This window comes from Ptychodera flava (genome assembly GCF_041260155.1).
Source record: "Ptychodera flava strain L36383 chromosome 3 unlocalized genomic scaffold, AS_Pfla_20210202 Scaffold_27__1_contigs__length_13241970_pilon, whole genome shotgun sequence".
Classification (NCBI taxonomy): Eukaryota; Metazoa; Hemichordata; class Enteropneusta; family Ptychoderidae; genus Ptychodera; species Ptychodera flava.
In genome coordinates this window covers 7,372,071-7,395,264 of record NW_027248281.1, presented here as the reverse complement: position 1 = coordinate 7,395,264, position 23,194 = coordinate 7,372,071, and the positions used below count along the sequence as shown (strand labels likewise).

Here is a 23,194-nt window from a genome sequence, read left to right as displayed (position 1 = left end):
TTATCTCTCCCATTTAGGAAATAAATACACAAGCTCCTTGACAAAACTTTGTGCACCATCAAGGACCAAACGCACTACAAATCTGTCTTGACGTCATCATCTCCTTACATGGTAATCGGCATACTGTATTTTTTAGCAAAGGAGACACAGAATACGTCGGAGTATTCAGTTTCAAAACGTATTACATTGTGTGATGTTGTCAAAAAAAGGTAATGTTACTGCAGTGGTATAAATTACAAAACACAAAAGTTCAAATCAGATTTATTTTGGACTGGCTGTACCCAACATTTCATATTGTTTCTTATGCCAGATTTGACCACGTGCTTACTGGCGACCCCTTTACAAGCAAATTTTGTGTCAAATGGTGCGTTCTCCTGGAAAAACAAACGTATGATTTCTCTATGAAAGAGGCGAAATTTGCCTTCAAAACTCGAAACCACCCCTTTATGGGGTGTACCTAGCTATTTTGAACGAGCTTCTCGAATCTGCAGCTCTATTTCGAAATGATGGTCTGGTTTCCTCAGCTCAAGGATAAGTGTTCTCCATCGCTGTGGGCATTACTATTCTCAACTGGGGGTACAGTTTCTAGTCGTAATGTTTTTCATTGTGTCCTGGATATAAAACCTTTCCTTTTCACACTTTTACTTTGATTAACACTAGTCCACATCTTGTCAGCCATTAAACATGTTTCAAGTTTAAATGTTAAATTCTGGTCTTGAGCCCTCTTGTTCGACCTAACTGAAATTACCCCTCCCACTTTGGCTCGTCCAGTGGGTGTAGCAAGGGTCGTGCCATCGCCTAGGAAACGGAGGGTGCATTAATTGTTGCATTTCGATGCACATTTTGATTATATTCAGAAGATTTTGTGGCAAAAACTCAGATAGAGAAGCATTAATATTCACATCTCACTTATTCAAGACTGGCTGAGAGCGGCACTTCCATTCAGTTAACATCATTACGCCATTTATTATGCCAAGAAAGATGAAGCCAAGACATTTTGCCCTCCCTGGTCTCAGCCAGAAATGGTTATACCCTACAGAGTTTTTTCCCACGGAAAGAAAACAAATGTACTTGGGCTGAGGCCCAAGTACAATAATAATAATGTTTTAGTGCTTGCTTGTATATATAGGACTTACACCACATTTGTGGCAATAAAAGTGTGCCAACAGCATACCTAAAATCAACCAATGACAGTACGCAAACACACATACACACAGATGCTCACTTATTGATTTTAGTCTTTAGTATTATAAATACTTTTAAAGGAAATACTATGTTACTGAAAATTGTTTTCATAGTTTATAGTAAGTAGTTTCCTGTTTTGAATAATATTGACTTCCTTGGAAGAGGCTGACAGCTGCTATCCCTACAGATTTAGGGACCGTCTCAGATTGTCGCAGAAGTTCAAAAAGCGATTTTCATTCGTTTAGGGGGGGAGGGGGTTTGACCTCCATTCAATTAGTGAACTTCACTTTCGCACTTTTGTTTTGTGATCACAAGTTTTCGTGTGTTTATTTTAAATTAAAGAAAAACTGCACACTCGTGCCAACAAATTTGTATTAAACTGTTTCCATCTCGTTTGTGCTCAAAACACAGTTTACCAATAGTAACATTGTTGTATCCTAAACCTTTCGTTCATCAATTATACAAAGACAAAAGTATTATTTTTAAAAATGTGCTATAGCGTCTGCTCTAACTAACCACTAGGTGTCTTTATTCTCATTTGTCATGCACCTGGTCATAGTCGTAAAATATAATTGAACATGCCTGGGTCCCCTTGTCGAAGTTTCTCGCCGGAGTGACTCTACCTATATAGTACCTGGTGAGGAAAACCAACGTGTAAACAGGCTGGTTTAAACGAAGCCCAAATTCGCTTTAAGGAAGCAAGTGTCTTCTACAACGCGATCAAAACAGTCAATGCATACTGGAACTGCCAGAACTGGACAGGGTTTCCTGTAACAAGTGAGGGATATCCGTGTATCGGTAAATCGCCTGAACTTGCATTTGCAAGTGCTGGCATTAGGGCATTGCAGACCGAGCCTCGGTTTGTTGAATTGAATAACGAGTATTTGTTTCTAATGAAACACGCAGTGCGGGGGGTTCATCAAGTTCATGCATGAAATGCATCAATGCATCGTGTTCTCACTGCAGAGCTAAGGGACTGGTCAGTTTCTTCGGCCTGGGGGGAGCGGTGGATTCATGGGGGGGTCACCCTGTTTTTTACTTTAGTGATAGGGGGGTCACCATGTTTTTGACATGACCAATAGGGGGGGGTCAGTGTGCTTTCGAATTTTGACACAGGCTCATTATTTCCTAAAATGCATCGTGTCAGCCACAAATTTCATCCAGTTGCATTTTTCGGCGCGCCCATCGGGCGCGTAACTTTAATAATCAGACATATTTTTCAGCACGCTCAACTTTAACATATCAGGCATACATATATCAGAGATATATGTATGTTCAATATTTTTCAGCGTGCTCTTCGAGCGCATTACTTTAATATATCAGACATTTTTCAGCACGCCCTTCCTGTGTATGACTTTAATATACAAGACATATATATCAGAGATATCAGGATGTTTCATTTTTTTCTCCTCGCTCTTCGGGCGCCATACTTTAATAAATCAGAGATATATGCCAGAGATATCTTGATGTTTTGCTAAGTGAAAGTGTACCATTATGAAATCTGCATTTCATATGAAAAGCATGACAAATTCCTGATACTTTTCTGTTCTCTCTATGACAATTCAGTATGAGAAAGCAAAATGCACAAATATTTCACAATATATATTTGATACAGTGACTTATTTTAGAGATAGAAAAATGACAAGATATCTTTCGTTCTCATTGATGCAACTGTTTTTTCTTTGTGTCTCAGGTTTTCTGTAGAATTATGCTTTTTTATGACCAAAATAACAGTTAAAAAAGGCAGTTTTTGTCATTATTAGCTGTGGTTTTATGGTTTCAATTTTACAAGAAAAGGTCATCTCAGACACTGCACACATCAGATTTGGCTAAAGTGCCTCTCTATGGCTCCTCAGGAGATTTAATTGGATGGCTTGCACTCATCAAAGTTTTTGATTTACTGCTTTTTCCTGTTTGATATTAATGATTGACATCCATTTCTGTACAACAGTTCAGGACAGCTGGTTAAGCATAGAAAGTGTGAAATACATTCACAGCTCATTCAAAATGTACTGTATTCAAAATTTAAGATTGACACTTTGAAATTCCTATCTCATGTCTGTAAGTTGTTTGTTCTGGGGAGCCCTCCTTTCATTGTATTTCGCGCCAGTGTCTTTGTACGATCCGGCCGGGCAACATCGCTACTTTTAGACTGAGTGTTCACTCGTCTTCTGTTTGTAAGTTCAAAACTTTTTTCTTCTCGTCTGTACAGATTGATATTTAGCTATATTTCCTTTTGTAAACCAGCAACTCAGTTGTTCGAATAGTTTTTAAATGGTTTTACGCCAGTGCTACTCATTTTCATTTTTACTAGTCCCATATTTACTGTAATTTTGTTGTTTTTTAGATTCCTGATGAAGATTCCCTGTGTGGAATCGAAACGTTGAAGTTTTAGAAATAAACTCTACTTTGGAACAGAGTCTTGTTTTTTATCCGCTCAAAATGAAACCTTTAAGCGGTAAAACGCCCTGTTAGTACTCAAATCTGACCGATTAGTTTAATTGTAAATGTGGCAAGGGGAATACGTCCTAAGTAGCTACAGCAAAATGCAACATTGTGCTCTCAGGCAGACATGAACATTTCGCACTTTTGAAGTTTCATTTAGGGGGAGGGGGAGGGGGTTTTGATCTAAACGAAGAAATTTCGTTTCTTGAACTTCTGCGACAATCTGAGACGGTCCCTTATGTACAGGATATTTTTTAGTTCATATATACATTTGTTATGACTATATTACCCATTATTAAGTAATGTAGATTAAAGATAGATGCATGGTGTATAAATATATATATATATATATATATATATATATATATATATATATATATTGAAAGACAAAAATACTTGTAGAATTTCATAACTGTAACAAGTTTAATGTTGGAAAAATGTGCATGTTGGTATTTGTTGTGTTATAATATCCAATTTTGTGCAAGTTTTAGTAATCTTTTAATATTTTTTTTTTATTATTTTCAATAGCACTTGAGATTCGCATACACTTAGTAGGTTCTGGAAAAAAAATAGTCTTGGCTTTGAAATGTTAAAAGTCAGTTCAAATCCTTCCTACAGGTAAACCTTGGAGTGTTGAAAAAAAAAACCTCATCAATCAAAGGAGTGATAGCCATAATGCAACATCTGGGCAGGTATGTACCTTCAAAAGATGGTAAGCCAGTTTACAGTGTTATTTGCCATGGAGACCAGCTATCAATTGAGCGGATGGTGGATGCAAAATTTTGCAGGCTAGCGGTAGAGATCACATTAACCGCCTCAAGGGACTAGAGCCGAGGCCTCAGGAATTTCATACGAGATGTATCACAATGCAGGTTAGTGAGCGATCTTGTGTACTCATGATTAACTCTTCCAGTGTAAGAATCTTCCTCCATGTTTACCAAAGTCCAAGCAATCAACAAAGTTCTTTTTCTTTTGTTCATATTTCAGGATACAATGAATAAGCTGTTTAGTGGTCAGTCAGCTCGTGACCGCGGATCATTATTTAATATTAAAGTAAAATTTGGTCACAGAGCAGTGAAAAAGAAAGTTATGGATGATGTCAACCATACAGTTGACTTCATGATCTTCTTCACAGAGGGGTACACCTGTCTGCTGGCAATGAAACTGAGAAATCTTGAGAGTTTAAGCAGTGTACCATCTGATATTGGACAACAACATCCTGAGGAGTACTTGAAGAGGCTTTCTAAAGAAATGGTTGCATTTATAAGGCCAGAGATTGATGACGTACCCCTGAGTGACGGTGAACTAGTCCTTTGTCTTGATGAATGTGGTGTGGAACAGCAACAATACTGCATATGTGCAGAAGGTAAATGTATGAAAATGAAACGCTCACATTATCAATCTTACAGTAACATTCCATTTCTAGTTTGAGGACATCATCTTTCCCTATTGGCTAGTTTCTCTGAAATAGTCAAGTACAGTGTCTTCTTGTACTCCCCTCAGAATCAAAACAGTGCAGAAATTAAAATTATTTTTGTAAACCTAGCCTCCATATTTGATTGTACCTTATTGAGCCTTATATTTGTATTACCTTAAAACAAAGTGAACAATGCATAATATTCCTCATTTGATCTATTGATTGATAATTACATGTTGAACTTTTATTACACACCCTAATGGTGCTGCTGGTACTATGATAGAATGCTCTGCACTTTCACAGTGTAGAGGTGGTAGATGGTACCATGTCGACTGTATTGGACTAGATATAGATAGAATGATGATGACTGGTTTTGTAGTCCCGAGTGTGAGAAGTCATCCATATTCTGTTTTTGTAAAACCCAAAAGGATGATGAAGAGTGGATTGGTTGCAGCAGAAAATTCTGGTGTCCAAATGGAGAATGGTTTCATCAGAGTTGTGTTGGTGTTACAAAGTGTCCAGGTGGTGTTAATAAATAGATTTCACGAAAGGAAATTTTATATCTATAAAAATACAGTTTATAAATGCTAAAGCTCAGTATCCATTTAATTAAGTGAGTCCATAGAGTTTTACTGACAAATATGTGTTTATGTTTAACATTGTTTTTCAGAAGAAGATTGGTTCTGTTCTGAATAATGTGAGTTAGCTGGATCTCCCACACATGCAGAACAAGAAGAAGCAGACTACATTTGTCAGTACACGTGCCATGCTCTGTGGAGAGGATTGTTCCATATGGCAGAGAGGGATGCAGAGAGAGAATGATGGTCCTGCAATGCTTTCTCACTGGAAGATTTCCATGCTGGACTTTTACATGAACAACCACTTCAAGTACTTGATAGCTGGCCATAGACTCATAGCATGTAAGTAATGTCAATAACAGATCTTGTGATAAGAATTCCTTTTTAGGAAGGTGTCTTTCCTGTTATGATGTGTGGTGTACCAATTTATTCCTTTTAGAGAAGGTGTCTTTTCTGTTATGATGTGTGGTGTACCAATCATCACTAATGATTCTTTGTTTTTCCTTTCTTTTCATGATAAAATTGAATTTTATTGATAACCTATATGACATGTCCAAATTTGACATAATTCAAAAGTACGTACAAATGAAATGAAAGTTAGGCATTATTAATTACAGGTATCAATGGCTACCTTCCTGCAAGGCAAGCAGAAGAAATGCTATGGAATGCTACAGCTAACTTGAAAGGTGGCACTGGCAAGAACATCCCTCTTGATCTGCTTAATGAATTTCTCAATACTGATTTTAAGCGTATGTTTCCATCATCTTCTATATGCAGTACATGTAGTTCAAGCAGATCTTAGACTTTGTTAGTCCTCCTGCATAGTTGAAGTAAAATAGGAATATGCATTATACAAAGGAAGAGAAAGTGAGGAGGTCACTTGAATTTCTAAAATACTTGTTTTTGTGTTATTTCATTTTTGAATTCAGAATAATGGCTAAGACAACTTGACTTTCACACTGCTGAAGTATAACCCTTAGTGTAATTCTATGAATGAAATTTTTCCTTTTTCAGAGAATTTAAAACACTCTCAAGGCAGATATACAGATTCTCAAGTCAGCAGATGTAGCCAGTTGGTTGGTAGACTTTCAGCAGACATAGAACATGTCTACATGATACAGGTGATGGATGAATACATTTCAAAGTCAAAAACTACACGTGCCGACCACAGAAAAGACGTTGGTAGATTTGTTAGAGAGTATAAGAAAGATAAATTATTCAATACAATACCAGGAAGATGTCATTCAGGGTTTGACCCGTTTTCAAAATAGAATATATTTAAAAAAACTCACAGAATTTAATATTGCAATAAAAAAAGCACAGTAGAACTATGGATGTCATAAGAGGAATTCATCCAAATGATTAAAAGTTACCAAGTTTGGGTACAATCAATTGAAAACTTACCGATTGTTGTAGATCTTTATGTAATTACATTAAAGGGACAAAGTCGGTCATTTTTCATGAGTTTTGTTTGATGCAAGATACTAATATTGTTTGACATGTGGAAAGATACTGAACAATTGGGTGACCATACATACATTGGACCCTGGTTTTACACACAATACATGGTCATGACCATTAATTCATTTGCGCCATGGTTTCATTAAATTTGTCTAAAACAGGGGTTTAATATATGCATTGTCACCCATTTAATCACTATCTTTCAACATGTCAAACAATATTAGTATCTTGCATCAAACAAAATTCATGAAAAATGGCCGACTTCGTCCCTTTAATAGAGAGACAATGCTTCATCCTGAATAAAAATAATTGAAACTGTTAATTTTCATCTTTTATTGTCTCCTGCATGGGCACTGTAATCTACAAAGTGTACAACACAAACATTTCTGGCACACAGTTTTCACAAATCCATACCTTGTATGCAGAGATATTTTAGGATATACACCCTCATACATTCTATGTTGTTCTTCCTCACTTGATGGCACAGGTCTTTCATGTCCCCATTGGCATGGGTTAAGACTATGAGTAAAGGCATACATGTGGGCCACTGCTCGGCTACCATCCCTACCCGCACGTCCTACCTCTTGCCAGTATTCTAATATGCTATTGCTACATCCCCAGTGAACGACTACACTTACATCTTTGATGTTGACCCCCATCCCAAATGCAATAGTACATATTATACACCTCAATGTCCCATCTGTAGAAAAAAGTGAGAGTACTCTTTCCTGGTCACTTTTGTCAAATGCTGCATGATACACATCCACAGTTCTGTTGTTAACAAGGTGGTCCTTCCCTGAGTATGCAGCACTTCCAAGACTTTCCATAAAACTGGCAAAAACCCAACCGCACTGAGTGATTGTTCTATGTATGATCATAAAAATACAAAAAGGTAAGTTCTATTGCTGAGTAAAAGTAATGTTTGCACAATTAAGTTTACATTGCAAAGAACAAGTTTAACTACTACTGTTTATAAATGGGGAATATGGATATGAAATATACATACCGTACATAAATAATTGCTTTGCACGCTTTCATTCCATCTCTCTTCAATTCAGCGAAGTACCAGTTTAAATCTTCATCAATCTGTGATGTCTTCATCTCAAAGAATAGGCTGATGTTTGATCTGGGATAAAAAAGGTGAAAGTAACATTCAATAGGTGCAACTTTGCAAGTCATTTGTAACCTTATGGTTGAAAGGTTAAAGTTGCATATTAAATTGCTGTGACATTTGGCTATTTTTTCAGTATTTCTGTTTGTCAATTGCAGTTTCTGGTTTGAATTCATGAATCATGATGAAATATCCAGTATAGTTTATTAGCACAATGTTTTAAGCCACCATTGATATCTTTGAGAATTACATTTGAGGTGAGATTAGATTCATGCGTCAACAATAAAACTGATTAAAACATGTACAGATTGTGCGGACAAAGCAAAAGGATTGGCCATTTTAGTATCCCAATACTCATCTTACCTGTCTGGCACTTTAGCAATTGTTGTCACATCTTCATCTTTCAGGTATAGTTGTCTTAATATTTTTCCTTTCATTTCATTTGTGCAAGTTGCAGTCAAACTTAGAAAAGGGCAGTCGAAATGACATCGTAGTTCACCGAGCATTTTGTAGGTTGGTCTGAATGATTCACCCCCATGATAGAAAAAGTATAATTGTTTCTTCTTAATACTAGGAACAGCATACAGGGGGATATTTATTGCATTGACAGTAAGCAAAAGTTTTAGATCTTTAAACGGAGGTATGATTTGTCACAACAAAATTGAGTACATCCAGTATCATTGTGGATATTTATTGCATTGACAGTAAGCAAAATTTTGAGATCTTTAAAGGGAGGTATGAATTGTAACAACAAAATTGAGTACATCCTGTGTCATTCATTGCAGTAAATGATATCACATATTTTTCTGGGAAGATTTTTGATATGTAGCTGCACCATATTGTTTAATTACAGAGTGATAGCAAAAATTTCATATCCACCTTTTCATAGGTGTTGCTATTACTTTTTTTGCAGTATGGATACAAGGAATATATCATAATATTGCAAATATATGCACTATTGAACATAATTCTATGGCTTTTTAAATGCCATAGAATTATGTTCATTTTATAAATTTTAAAACAAGTAGTACCTACCACAGCTCTAAAACATGACACTCATCTATGGCAATGACACAAACACCATATGAATACTGTGCAGACTGAAGTAAAGTATTGTGCAATGTGTCTACATTGAGTTAAACCTTTCATTTTAGTTTCGATGACACGGACTGTGAAACAAATAAAACCATAAACGCAATTAGGTCAATGGTAAAACTAAAACGATGTCAGATTGCTGTGGTGATAGTGAAACAGGCACAGAGTAGTGCATTTTCTGTGTTAGCAAATATTCGTCAACTTTTAAGATTTTTAGGGCATTTTCTTGCCATAACGTTAGTTCGTTTAACAAACACGACATGATCACTTGTTGAACTTGGAAACATCGCACTCGGACTGAACAGTGCACGGTTAGCATCTGTGACATCGTGACACAGCGCCGAGCGGGTACTGTACTGTCGATTGATACTGCTCGTAATTGGAGTCACCTCTCGATACTGTAGTGATGTGCTCGGTATTTTCGGCCTTACCGTTGTGGTCGTTTACTTCCACGTAGTCTCGCCTGCGTCCGACCCACTCCCAAAAGTGGGTTTTGCGTAAGTTTAGAAGCGCAGCTGAGCACATTGTGTACCTAGCCCTGCATACAAGTCTGTGTGTTCCCGGCGTCGTACGGCCTCCTCGCCGTATAACGCCGGGAACACAAAGACCTTTACGCAGGGCTAATCGTGTACCCAGGCGAGGCGGGTGTGCTCGATAACGAAACTCAGTGCGAGTTTGAGGTTAAAAATGGGTTGTTTTTGGTGGAGAAACTGCACGCCGCAACCGAGGTGCTGCCAGCGATTTGGCACAACCCTGCCACGGAGAGCTAGCTTTCACCCAACAATGTACGTGTCAGTCGCCAAAGTAGCTGTGGAAAAGTAGCTCTAGCTACTGCGGGGTAGTGTGAGTTGCTGTGCGGGTCAAAGGTCAACCTTTCCACGGATAGCTGCCGGCCAACTACCGGCGAAAGTGGGTCCATTACGACGACACCACTTGTATCGGAACTTTGAAAGGCAAAATAAACCAAAGTGAGTGTAATTCAATAAAATGACCTATACCTGCCTGAACTGATTATTGCTAATTCCCTAACTGCTTTTGTGAACAAAATCTCTGGCTTGTTTATGCATTTCGGCTGATTTTCCAAGGAGTGCTCAAGATTTTCACTCCAGCAGCGAACTTTGACTTCTATGGATATGCTAATAAGGACGTCGCGCCTTCGAACGTGAAAGTGTATAAAAAACATTGTTATTGTTGAAAATTTAATCTTGTCAGGACGGGAATTAATTTGTCAACAATAACAGTGGTCATTACTCACATAAAGACTATACCAGCTTTATATAGACAGTCTAGCATGCTATGGGGATCGAGTCACAGAAACTGTCGTTGATCCATAGACCAAAACATATTAATTAAAAGTGAAAAAACACCTAAACCTAAAATAAAACTACTGTGCTTCCAAGAACTCGCCTAAAAATATTAGAATCGGTAACATTCAGTAACATTAACACAATTCACTGGAATTTATTGAAAATGCAAAAATGGCTTAGGGTTACCCACAGGAATGCGAAGTATATATATGAATATACAGTAACGTAGGAACTTCTGAAATATAATTGAAGATTTTATTTTGACATGAAACGCCTGATGTAAAATCGGAATTAAGGAGGACGGAGTGAAATATATCAGGTAAAACCCACCCTACCACTTTCTCTGTCGTGTTTTACACAGCCAACGCGACAGACAAACCCAGCGCACGGCCCGTAAGGGCTAATTGTACTCTGCGAAATAGCGAAATGGTGAAATGACGAAATGGCGAAATCACGCTTTTCGATTTTTTCCAAATAGCAAAATGAAGGAATAAAGAAACTACAGACAGAGAAATTACCTGCCACCTAGAGTAAGCTTGTGCCTTATAATCGTCTCCTACTCTTACTATAACAACATTACCTGTAAAACGCCATGTTGAACATCGCTGACATTGGCCTCAGAATCAGATTCAGTTTCGAGTAACTGAACAAACAGCTGGCATATATCTTTTTTCCAAACTGACCAAAGTTATTTTCTGTTACATGGAAAGTATTTCGACCACAACAAGTTCATTAGGGACCGTCTCAGATTGTGCAGAAGTTCAAAAAGCGAAATTCATTCGTTTAGGGGGGGGGAAGGGGTTTGATCTCCATTCAATTAGTGAACTTCACTTTCGCACTTTTGTTTTGTGATCACAAATTTTCGTGTGTTTATTTTAAATTAAAGAAAAACTGCACACTCGTGCCAACAAATTTGTATTAAACTGTTTCCATCTCGTTCGTGCCCAAAACACAATTTACCAATAGTAACATTGTTGTATCCTAAACCTTTCATTCATCAATTATACAAAGACAAAAGTATTATTTTTTAAAATGTGCTATAGCGTCTGCTCTAACTAACCACTAGGTGTCTTTATTCTCACTTGTCATGCACCTGGTCATAGTCGTAAAATATGATTGAACATGCCTGGGTCCCCTTGTCGAAGTTTCTCGCCGGAGTGACTCTACCTATATAGTACCTGGTGAGGAAAAACCAACGTGTAAACAGGCTGGTTTAAACGAAGCCCAAATTCGCTTTAAGGAAGCAAGTGTCTTCTACAACGCGATCAAAACAGTCAATGCACACTGGAACTGCCAGAACTGGACAGGGTTTCCTGTAACAAGTGAGGGATATCCGTGTGTCGGTAAATCGCCTGAACCGTATGACAATTACTCGGATGTTACTGCATTTGCAAGTGCTGGCATTAGGGCATTGCAGACCAAGCCTCGGTTTGTTGAATTGAATAACGAGTATTTGTTTCTAATGAAACACGCAGTGCGGGAGGTTCATCAAGTTCATGCATGAAATGCATCAATCCATCGTGTTCTCACTGCAGAGCTAAGGGACTGGTCAGTTTCTTCGGCCTGGGGGGAGCGGTGGATTCATTGGGGGGGGGTGTCACCCTGTTTTTTACTTTAGTGATAGGGGGGTCACCATGTTTTTGACATGACCAATAGGGGGGGGGGTCAGTGTGCTTTCGAATTTCGACACAGGCTCATTATTGCCTAAAATGCATCGTGTCAGCCACAAATTTCATCCAGTTGCATTTTTCGGCGCGCCCATCGGGCGCGTAACTTTAATAATCAGACATATTTTTCAGCACGCCCAACTTTAACATATCAGGCATACATATATCAGAGATATATGTATGTTCAATATTTTTCAGCGTGCTCTTCGAGCGCATTACTTTAATATATCAGACATTTTTCAGCACGCCCTTCCTGTGTATGACTTTAATATACAAGACATATATATATCAGAGATATCAGGATGTTTCATGTTTTTCTCCTCGCTCTTCGGGCGCCATACTTTAATAAATCAGAGATATATGCCAGAGATATCTTGATGTTTTGCTTAGTGAAAGTGTACCATTATGAAATCTGCATTTCATATGAAAAGCATGACAAATTCCTGATACTTTTCTGTTCTCTCTATGAGAATTCAGTATGAGAAAGCAACATGCACAAATATTTCACAATATATATTTGATACAGTGACTTATTTTAGAGATAGAAAAATGACAAGATATCTTTCGTTCTTATTGATGCAACTGTTTTCCTTTGTGTCTCAGGTTTTCTGTAGAATGATGCTTTTTATGACCAAAATAACAGTTAAAAAAGGCAGTTTTTGTCATTATTAGCTGTGCTTTTATGGTTTCAATTTAACAAGAAAAGGTCATCTCAGACACTGCACACATCAGATTTGGCTAAAGTGCCTCTCTATGGCTCCTCAGGAGATTTAATTGGATGGCTTGCACTCATCAAAGTTTTTGATTTACTGCTTTTACTGTTTGATATTAATGATTGACATCCATTTCTGTACAACAGTTCAGGACAGCTGATTAAGCATAGAAAGTGTGAAATACATTCACAGCTTATTCAAAATGTACTGTATTCAAAATTTAAGTTGACACTTTGAAATTCCTATCTCATGTCTGTAAGTTGTTTGTTCTGGGGAGCCCTCCTTTCATTGTATTTCGCGCCAGTGTCTTTGTACGATCCGGCCGGGCAACATCGCTACTTTTAGACTGAGTGTTCACTCGTCTTCTGTTTGTAAGTTCAAAACTTTTTTCTTCTCGTCTGTACAGATTGATTTTTAGCTATATTTCCTTTTGTAAACCAGCAACTCAGTTGTTCGAATAGTTTTTAAATGGTTTTACGCCAGTGCTACTCATTTTCATTTTTACTAGTCCCATATTTACTGTAATTTTGTTGTTTTTTAGATTCCTGATGAAGAGTCCCTGTGTGGAATCGAAACGTTGAAGTTTTAGAAATAAACTCTACTTTGGAACAGAGTCTTGTTTTTTTATCCGCTCAAAATGAAACCTTTATGCGGTAAAACGCCCTGTAAGTACTCAAATCTGATCGTTTAGTTTAATTGTAAATGTGGCAAGGGGAATACGTCCTAAGTAGCTACAGCAAAATGCAACATTGTACTCTCAGGCAGACATGAACATTTCGCACTTTTGAAGTTTCATTTAGGGGGAGGGGGGGGGGTTTTGATCTAAACGAAGAAATTTCGTTTCTTGAACTTCTGCGACAATCTGAGACGGTCCCTTACTGGCATGTGTTATGCAGTATAAAGAAAAGGCAAAGATTACCTATGATACCATTATCGGTTTAGTTTATTTGTTTGGCCGCCGTTTTATCGCATACTCCTGCCAAACTACGTTTAAGCGTGCATGCTTACGCAAAACATTTTTATTTTGGTACAAGAGATCTAAGGGACAAACCATTAGATATTGGAAGGGGGTGGTCAGAAACGGAAAAAAAATTCAAAGAGAAAGTTTTGGGGGAAATATCTTCACACTACATTGCAAAATAAACAAAATATTTAGAACAAAATTTAGTAAAATACATCTGCAGTACTCAGAAATATAATTTGCACATCTATTCTCCTTTGAAAAAAAAATGAAATTTTCATCTGTACAATTTTTTTTATTCACAATTCGATCGTGACCACCCCTTCCCAAAATCGAATGGTCTTTCCCTAAGCCTCGAGGTATACGTGGTTTTGTGCGCTGTCAACTTTCGGGTTCGCGATTGCGCGATTTTGCCGAATTGATCGTACTTTTAGTGCTAAACTTCGATGTTGAGAATCAAAACATGTGCAGATTCACTGAATTTGACTTTGTTCAGATGAAAGTCAGCAGATTTTCTTTTCAATTTCCAACCTGCATGGCATACAACTTCTGAACACTAACATTCATCGCAGACATCCCCGTGAAAGATCGACCTCGCACATCCTTGTCGTCTGAACGTTCGCAATGTTGTCAGCACTCTGTTTTTTCTGTTCGACAAACTTTAAGCAAAGGCACAAAGGTTACCACATGTATGCCCTTAGGAAAAAAATTCAGAATGGATGTTCCGTAAAAGATGCAATTTGTCAGCTTTGTGATGTTGACATTTCGAGCGAAGAGGGGGAAAGAAGTTTCCTATGCGGAGAATGCCACAGTTTGTTCGCCAGGTTGTACAAGGCAAAGAATGAAGTTTCAGTGGTTGAAAAAGAATTAGATGCCCGTACAAAACGAGAAACTTTTTCTTTAAAGAGGAAGAGGCGCAGTACAGGCACACCCGTGTCCAAACCGAAGAAAGTGTACCAGTCTTTCCCTGAGCCACCGATTACGTCATCACCCTGTCGTGGCACGCCTATGAAAAGCACAATGGCCATGGAAAATCATGTAAGTATACAGTGCAGTTTACAACCACTGAGGATCATTTTATGTGTGTCACTAATTACTCGATTATATGATAATAATAATAATAATAATTAATATAAGTATTATATAGAAATAATAACACAAATAATAATAGGTTCAATTTCCGTGAAAATTTCACCATAAGGGTATTTCGGTTCTGAAAGACCAAATATGATATCGATTTTACTGTCCCATGTTTCCATGGTAACCATTTTAGCGGTTGAAAATTTCAGTTTTTCTAATATCCCATGAAAAGTTACTTTGATTGATATGAAAATCACCTAGTGGGTGAGTTTGGGTCAGAGAACACAAAAACAAGACTTATCTTAATGTTTCGAGTTGCCATGGTAACTATTTTGGGATTGAAAATGTTATTTTCCCTAATTCCTATTAAAGAACTATTGATTGATGTAAAAAAAATGATAGTAAGGGTTTTTCTTGTAAGCACACCAAATAATCACACTCATTTTAATGAGAGATGTTTTCATGGTAACCATTCAGGAGTAAAAATTACCAGTTTTTCAAAGATTCCACCTAAAATCCAGTAACCAACAGAATATGTTATATCAAAGGGATATTTTGGGTTAGAAAGACCAAATATCCAGTGTAAAAATCCAGTAATCAACAGAAATATTATACCACAGGGATAGTTTGGGTTAGAAAGACAAAACATGATATCCATTTTTACTGCCTTGTGTTTCCATAATAACCTATTTGCGTTTTAAAATTTCAAAGTTTTTCCAAATTCCATTAAAAGTAATCCCATTTACTATGCAAATGCTCTCCTAAGTGTATTTATCACAGCATGAACTCCATGTTCATTTTTGTTTCATGTTGCCATGGTAACCATTTAGGTTACCACAGTTTTTTTATTTTAAAACCATGCATATTTTAGATCAGGGGTATTTTCTTTCGTTAACCAGACAAGAAAAGTCTATTTTACGAGATTCTGCCCATGGAGTGACTTTACTAGTCTTCTGATATGTATAATTGCACACCTTTAATTTGGATAGTTTTCAATCGGATTCGAACTCACAACATACGGCATCAGTCGCCTAGCTGAGAGGCCACAGACAGAACCACTCGGCTAAATCTCCACTCCCAAAAAAGAGTGGTTCAATAGCCGTCTAAGTTGTTACATTTTTCTGACTGAGACCGCTCAACACGTTGTAGAGTTTGTGAAGCACTCATGCACGCATGCTCACTATCATACATCGCACATACACACTTTATTGAAGCAAAGAAACGAATTTCATCGCTTTAATTGGGCGAACGATAACCTCGGGGACAATTCTGTCCACCAGCAGTGTTACCTACCCAGGGTAGAAAATTCAGTTAGTTTTCGATCGGATTCGAACCCACAACATACAGCATCAGTCGCCTAGCTGAGAGGCCACAGACAGAACCACTCGGCTAAATCTGCACTCCCAAAAAAGAGTGGTTCAATAGCCGGCTAAGTTGTTACATTTTTCTGACTGAGACAGCTCAACACGTTGTAGAGTTCGTGAAGCACTCACGCATGCATGCTCACTATCATACATCGCACATACACACTTTATTGAAGCGAAGAAACGAATTTCATTGCTTTAACTGGGCGAACGATAACCTCGGGGACAATTCTGTCCACCAGCAGTGTTACCTACCCAGCGTAGAAAATTCGGATAGTTGTCAATAGGATTCGAAACCACAACATACGGCATCAGTCGCCTAGCTGAGAGGCCACAGACAGAACCACTCGGCTAAATCTCCACTCCCAAAAAAGAGTGGTTCAATAGCCGGCTAAGTTGTTACATTTTTCTTACTGAGACCGCTCAACACGTTGTAGAGTTCGTGAAGCACTCACGCACGCATGCTCACTATCATACATCGCACATACACACTTTACTGAAGCGAAGAAACAAATTTCATCGCTTTAACTGGGCGAACGATAACCTCGGGGACAATTCTGTCCACCTGCAGTGTTACCTACCCAGGGTAGAAAATTCGGATAGATTTCAATCGGATTCGAACCCACAACATACGGCATCAGTCGCCTAGCTGAGAGGCCACAGACAGAACCACTCGGCTAAATCTCCACTCCCAAAATAGAGTGGTTCAATAGCCGGCTAAGTTGTTACATTTTTCTGACTGAGACCGCTCAACACGTTGTAGAGTTCGTGAAGCACTCACGCACGCATGCTCACTATCATACATCGCACATACACACTTTATTGAAGCGAAGAAACGAATTTCATCGCTTTAACTGGGCGAACGATAACCTTGGGGACAATTCTGTCCACCAGCAGTGTTACCTACCCAGGGTAGAAAATTCGGATAGTTTTCAATCGGATTCGAACCCACAACATACGGCATCAGTCGCCTAGCTTAGAGGCCACAGACAGAACCACTCGGCTAAATCTCCACTCCTAAAAAAGAGTGGTTCAATAGCCGGCTAAGTTGTTACATTTTTCTGACTGAGACTGCTCAACACGTTGTAGAGTTCGTGAAGCACTCACGCACGCATGCGCACTATCAAGGAAACAGGTATAATGGACGACAGTGGGACTCAAACGTTTTGTGACCTATTAACAACCAGTTTCACTCTCAGAGTTGTATGCAAATTTTAAAAGTCGCCATGACAACCTGACAACAACATGGCCTTTTCAGCACTGAGAGATACTCTGGCAGGGCTAAAAATTGGCCATGGCCCTTCTGCCGGGAGGAGGCATAATTTCTGTGTCATTGTGATTGATACATTATTATCAAAATGCAACGAGAATGCGTTTTTATTGGCCATCGTTTCCTGTGCTTGTCATTCAAGTACGTCAGTTCAGATATTGAAACTTTGTTGCAAAGTTCCACCGCACGGCCGGTCGTCCTCGTAATTTCCAGAACAAAGTCACATTATGCCCAGCTGGGTTTGACTGCATTTATCTACCTCATCCCAAAGTAACGGACGGATCTTTCAACCTTTCAGCTTGGTGAAAACGCATTTATTGATTCGCCAAAGGCCTGTGGATTCGCTTATCTTTGCACAAGTGCTACATGGACAAATGAAAAAGTTCGACTCACCCTAGCCCTCTCGATTGTTGAATACAACCACGGTCTGTCCATGATGAGAGTTCTCGAATCAAAAACTGTAGCCGTGCTCGAATACAAATATCTTCTCATTAAATTACGTCATTCTTGATATACAAGAGTTAGCATTCCAAATCCGTCACCCTGTTTTTTTCAAAGTTTGGAGAAGGGTGGCATTTCCATCTGATTGATTGAACGACGTAAAACGTAAAATTCCATCGCATTATCCGGCAATATGTACACTGTACAGTAGAAATACTGTATATGCTCCAGGTACGTATAACTATAAGCTTATATACTCCACAAAATGGCCACAGGCGGCGTGAACTTTCTGAAAGGATTTCCTAAACGTCCTACTTGTTACCTTAGAGACTCACATGTGATGTCCTGAAAAGTATTCTCTGCAGTAATTCCAGTTTATGTCAACATGCAAAGCTGAACGACATGATTATAGCACAAGACGTAGTGTACAGACTACACATTCATGTGCACGTTCACTCAATTGCGCATGCTCATATTGGAAGACTACACTGGCAAAAGAGTGCGCATGCGTAAAGTTATATTTGTAGCAAAGATCTCGCGGAAACTCATGCTTTTGCTCTATTTCCATTCCAAAACTTCCTTGATTGCTTACATTTAATGCACATGAACAAAATAAAACCAACAACGTAAGCATAGGGAGAGGGTTTATGGTTTTTGCTACAACTACAAATGCCACGCTAAAGATACGTTTACAAGGCCAATTACACTGGCATAGACTCTCCAGAGTCGCTGTGCCTTGTTTTGTGCACGCTTACGACTGCCACGATGGGCCTGCATTCAAAGGCTACGCTGTGCAGCTCAGCAGCTGTGAGCACGTGCTGCTAGACACAGCGACTGTCAGTTTTTGCAAGTATATGAATATTCATAAGGGTAGTGATGTCAAAAGGAACACCTAATTGGGCGGAAAGAATAAACGTTTGACAATTAGAAGCCACCCCTATGGCAAAATTAAAATAAACAGCACCTCTTTTCCACAGCTTCAATGAACTGTTAGGCCTATTAGATTTCTATATAATACTTATAGCCCCAAAACTTGTATTAATAATAATAATAATAATAATAATAATAACAATGTTTTAGTGCTTGCTTGTAAATATAGGATTTACACGACATTTGTGGCTGCAATAAAAGTGTGATACAAAAATAAGTTCAAATGTTCTTCAATAAAGATAAAGTATTACAGTATAATAATAGTAGCTAATAATAAATATAATTAGGTATTTCTATTTTTATATAAAGTAAAAATATCTGCAAGTTCTTCATTAAAAAATAACTCTTGTTTTGTTAGTAGAGAAATAAGTTTGACACTTACTTAAAAGTCCAATGTTGTCTTTTTTTCTTGTGATATTTCATTTACAGACATCTGCAGGTTTCATACAGGAAGTAATTCGCAATTAAAAATCTTACAACTATTGGTCAGCTATAATGATTCTTCTGAAGAGTGCCAAATTTAAAGAAGTATTTCAAAAGCTGATTAAATTTGAAGTCAGACAAGAGATCACAAAGTACCTGAAAAAGGGTAATGTTCCTGCGTCAGCTGTGACAGCTTCCAGCATAAAGGGATTTCACTGGGCCAATTACCTCTATGAAACCAGAAAGAACATGCCACTTATCCATGCTGTGCTAGAAGCTACTCTTACCAACAGACGAAACACTGATAAGGTTGGAATGTGAGTATAAAAAGTCTAAATCTTGTTGAAGTAAAATTGTTGCCTGATATTGTGATCTGATTGTTTTAAAAATTGTGGTTTGACTAAAACTATGGGCGGGGTGACTTTAAAGTTAAAACCATGGTGCATTTCTCTTTAAGAACATCCCATGAGCGCAAAAGTATTTTGCCCTTATTTTTTCATTAAATCAGTGCCAATCTATGGTATATTTTACCATGTATGTTTACCAACATCTGAATTGAAAAGAAAACTACCAAAACAGTGTGACTACAAAATTGAAGCAGTACAATGAACACTAACTTTTACTGACAAAGAATCACACACACACTCTTTCAGTGACAGTGATGGCAAAGTAGGTGAATTTGTACCAGCTTTGGGCTTCATAATTGCAACAATCCTGAATTTGCGAAAACCAAGGAAATTTCACTTTCTGCAGACTCTGAATGCATTACAAATGTACAGGAGTGGTTGCAATCAGAAGGTAAAAGCAATATATTTTGTTATAACCTCTATCAATTGTAATGATTTTTTACCATGATATACAATTTGTTAATATCTCCAAAGTGATAAAAATTTTCTTGGTAATTTTTCATTATTTTTTTTCTGTGAATCAACTACAGTTCACAGTTTCTGGTTTGAATCCCTGAAGCATGATGCAATACCCAATTTTTACCTTATTAATACTGGCGATATGTGTAAAGTCAGCATTGTAATTGCTGAAAACTATTCAAATGGAGACTAGAATTCTTTTTTCAACAGTGACAATGGTCGTTTCACATATACAGGTAGTGTTGACAAGCAGAGTACTGGTCATATGAGCATGATATAGGGATAATGATAAGAAACTGTAGTTGATACATACAACCTCAATACCAAACAAGTAGCCAAAAGTTACAGCTAATATCCCTCTATGGGAAAGGCAAGACACTTGATATCCTTTTTACATTCTCCAAAACAGCTATTCACATGGTGCCATAAAATTGGCATTTGTCTCAAGGCAAGAACAACACGGAATACTGTGGACAGATTACGGAAAGACTTTGACACGGAAATAATGGGCTGGAAGAAGAATATTCAGGTATAGAGATTTGCGGATTTTGTATCCCCATTTTATTAATTCTCCAGTGACAATGTACATTGACATTTTTTACCATATACTGACTGTAGCCACAACATCTCCAAATGAATGTGTCCAAACTAAAATGTTTTCACAAAGGCTGACAGTTAAAACCACACATTGTCAACTACATTGTTCAAAGTGGCTAATAGTGATACATGATAGTCAACAATATCAGACAAATAATTTCAATTATAAAATTCTTAGGAACAAACAACGTCGATCGTCTGTACATTTTCAACTTCAGTGTCAAATCAAGATGCCCATCCTTAGTGGTAAAGGCACCGGATGAAGTTTCCTAAACTCTGAATAAGCAAGGCCTCAGCCTGGCCAGCAAATTTGTGTCATGTTGGACTGCATCCTACAATTTTTATAGTAACTCAGTACTTATACCACAGGGCTCGACTGTAACTTTTTTTCTATGGTAGTCGACTTGGGCTACCATTTTCTGAAGTTGGTAGTTGGCTGGTAGCCCATGCAGTTTGCAGTTTAGGGATATTTTTCACGTTAGAGGGCAAGAAAAGACCTAGTTTTCAAGATTCTGCCCATAAAGTGAATTTTCTCTTCATTTGGTTCGAATACTTGCACACCTGTAATACCCAAAGGAAACCAGTAATACCTTATGACTTTGACAGCAGTGATACTCAAATGTTTGGTGACCTATTGACAATCCGTTTCATACACAGAGTAGTATGCACATTTTTATAGTCACCATGACAACGACTTTCTCTCAGCTCAGCCGGTGAGACATACACTCTAGCACTGCAGGGCTAAAAATAGAGCATGGACTTTCTGTACTTGGGACACAAATTCCATGTAACTGTGATTGGTATAATATATATTATGATCTAAATGTAGTGAAAATGCATTTTCATTGGCCATCATATCTTGTGCCTGTCAACCAAGTACATCAGTTCAGATATTGAAACTTTTGTGAAAAATGCGGCGCTGTCATGTTTGCAATTTGCATGACAGATTCATAGTGTGGCCTTTGTGTGTCCAGCTAGCTGGCTGGGTGTGACTGCATTCAGCTCGTCCAAAAGTGACGGACATAGCATGCCTAGTTCTGACTCTGACTGAGTTTCATGTCCCAGGCTTTGGTAGTCCGTATGGGCTACCATACCATGCATTTTGGTAGCCCCAGGGAAAATTTGGTAGTCAGTGGACGCGGGACTACCGCTAATTTCGAGCCCAGTACCACATTCAAAGTATTTTGGAGTGTGAAAAATAAAGGAGGTTGAATACATTTCTTAATATCAAACTTTTACACTGAATGTGAATGTTTGTTTTGTAATTGTTTTTACATTACAGAATGAACTGCTAAGTACAGTTGAAGACACAGTTGATGCTCTATCTGGTGATGAATACGGAACTCCTTTGCAAGATATGTTTGAGTCTGAATCTGAAACTTACATGTCTGAGACTGATTCAAGTGACACCTCCTGTGACGATTGGCAAATATCAGAAAGTTATTTAGGAGAACCTTTCAGAGATTTAGGTGTAACACCACTGACAAAAACAGGTGAGTGCTTACAAATTTACAGGAAATTGAGAGATATACCCCGGCGAAATGTCAACTGTGATGTACCATGATCAACAGGGTATTTGATGGTTTTTGATGTTTGACCATGAACTACAATGGTTGGCTATGATATGAGACCACAGTAAGCAGTCAAATACCTTGGTCTATGACAGTTGACCACGGTCTATCATCGCTGATCTGTTCATGATTGTCAGCAACCATGGTCAACCATGTTATTTGATAGCTAATTATATTTCTGACTATCGTTATCAATGATAAACTATGGTTGAGCATCGTCCTAGAATGACCAATTTTCTTGATGACCATGTTTTAAATTTTTATTTTGGTTAAATTGTAATATTGCAAAATTCTCTTCAACAAATCATAAAGAATACCGGTATTTTCAGGCAGAATTTAACACATGTGTCCAACGATGAAGACAACAGGATACCAAATATCATAATCACTCAATAAATAAACAAAATCTAAGTAAGTTATAGGTGGTATGTACTGTAAATTACCACATAATCCTTAAGAAAAAGAAAAGTCAAAGGATTAATGATTTGAGAAATACTATTTTTTGAAAAAAAATTAGATAGGTCAATTTGTGGAATGCACAAATTTATCAAACCATTACCTTGGAATATGAAATAAATGTACTGAAAAACATCAATGCATGAAGGTTATTTCTCTGGACATTAATGTTTTTAAATGATAAGTTTCAAAAAAGCCCTGACGTATTTCAGGAAAAGAAACTACAATTTTTTTGTTTGGTTTACAAGTCATACCA

At 37.8% G+C, this 23,194-nt stretch overlaps 1 protein-coding gene across 1 annotated transcript; it reads left to right on the top strand.

Moving 5' to 3' along the window:
• Positions 1-14,500: 14,500 nt before the first annotated feature.
• Positions 14,501-22,475, top strand: LOC139126211 (uncharacterized). Its single transcript, XM_070692259.1, has 5 exons — positions 14,501-14,978; positions 19,455-19,765; positions 20,102-20,246; positions 20,724-20,843; positions 22,194-22,475. The coding sequence occupies exons 2-5, from the start codon at positions 19,521-19,523 to the stop codon at positions 22,473-22,475; spliced, it is 792 nt and encodes a 263-aa protein (XP_070548360.1). The 5' UTR covers positions 14,501-14,978; positions 19,455-19,520.
• Positions 22,476-23,194: the final 719 nt, after the last annotated feature.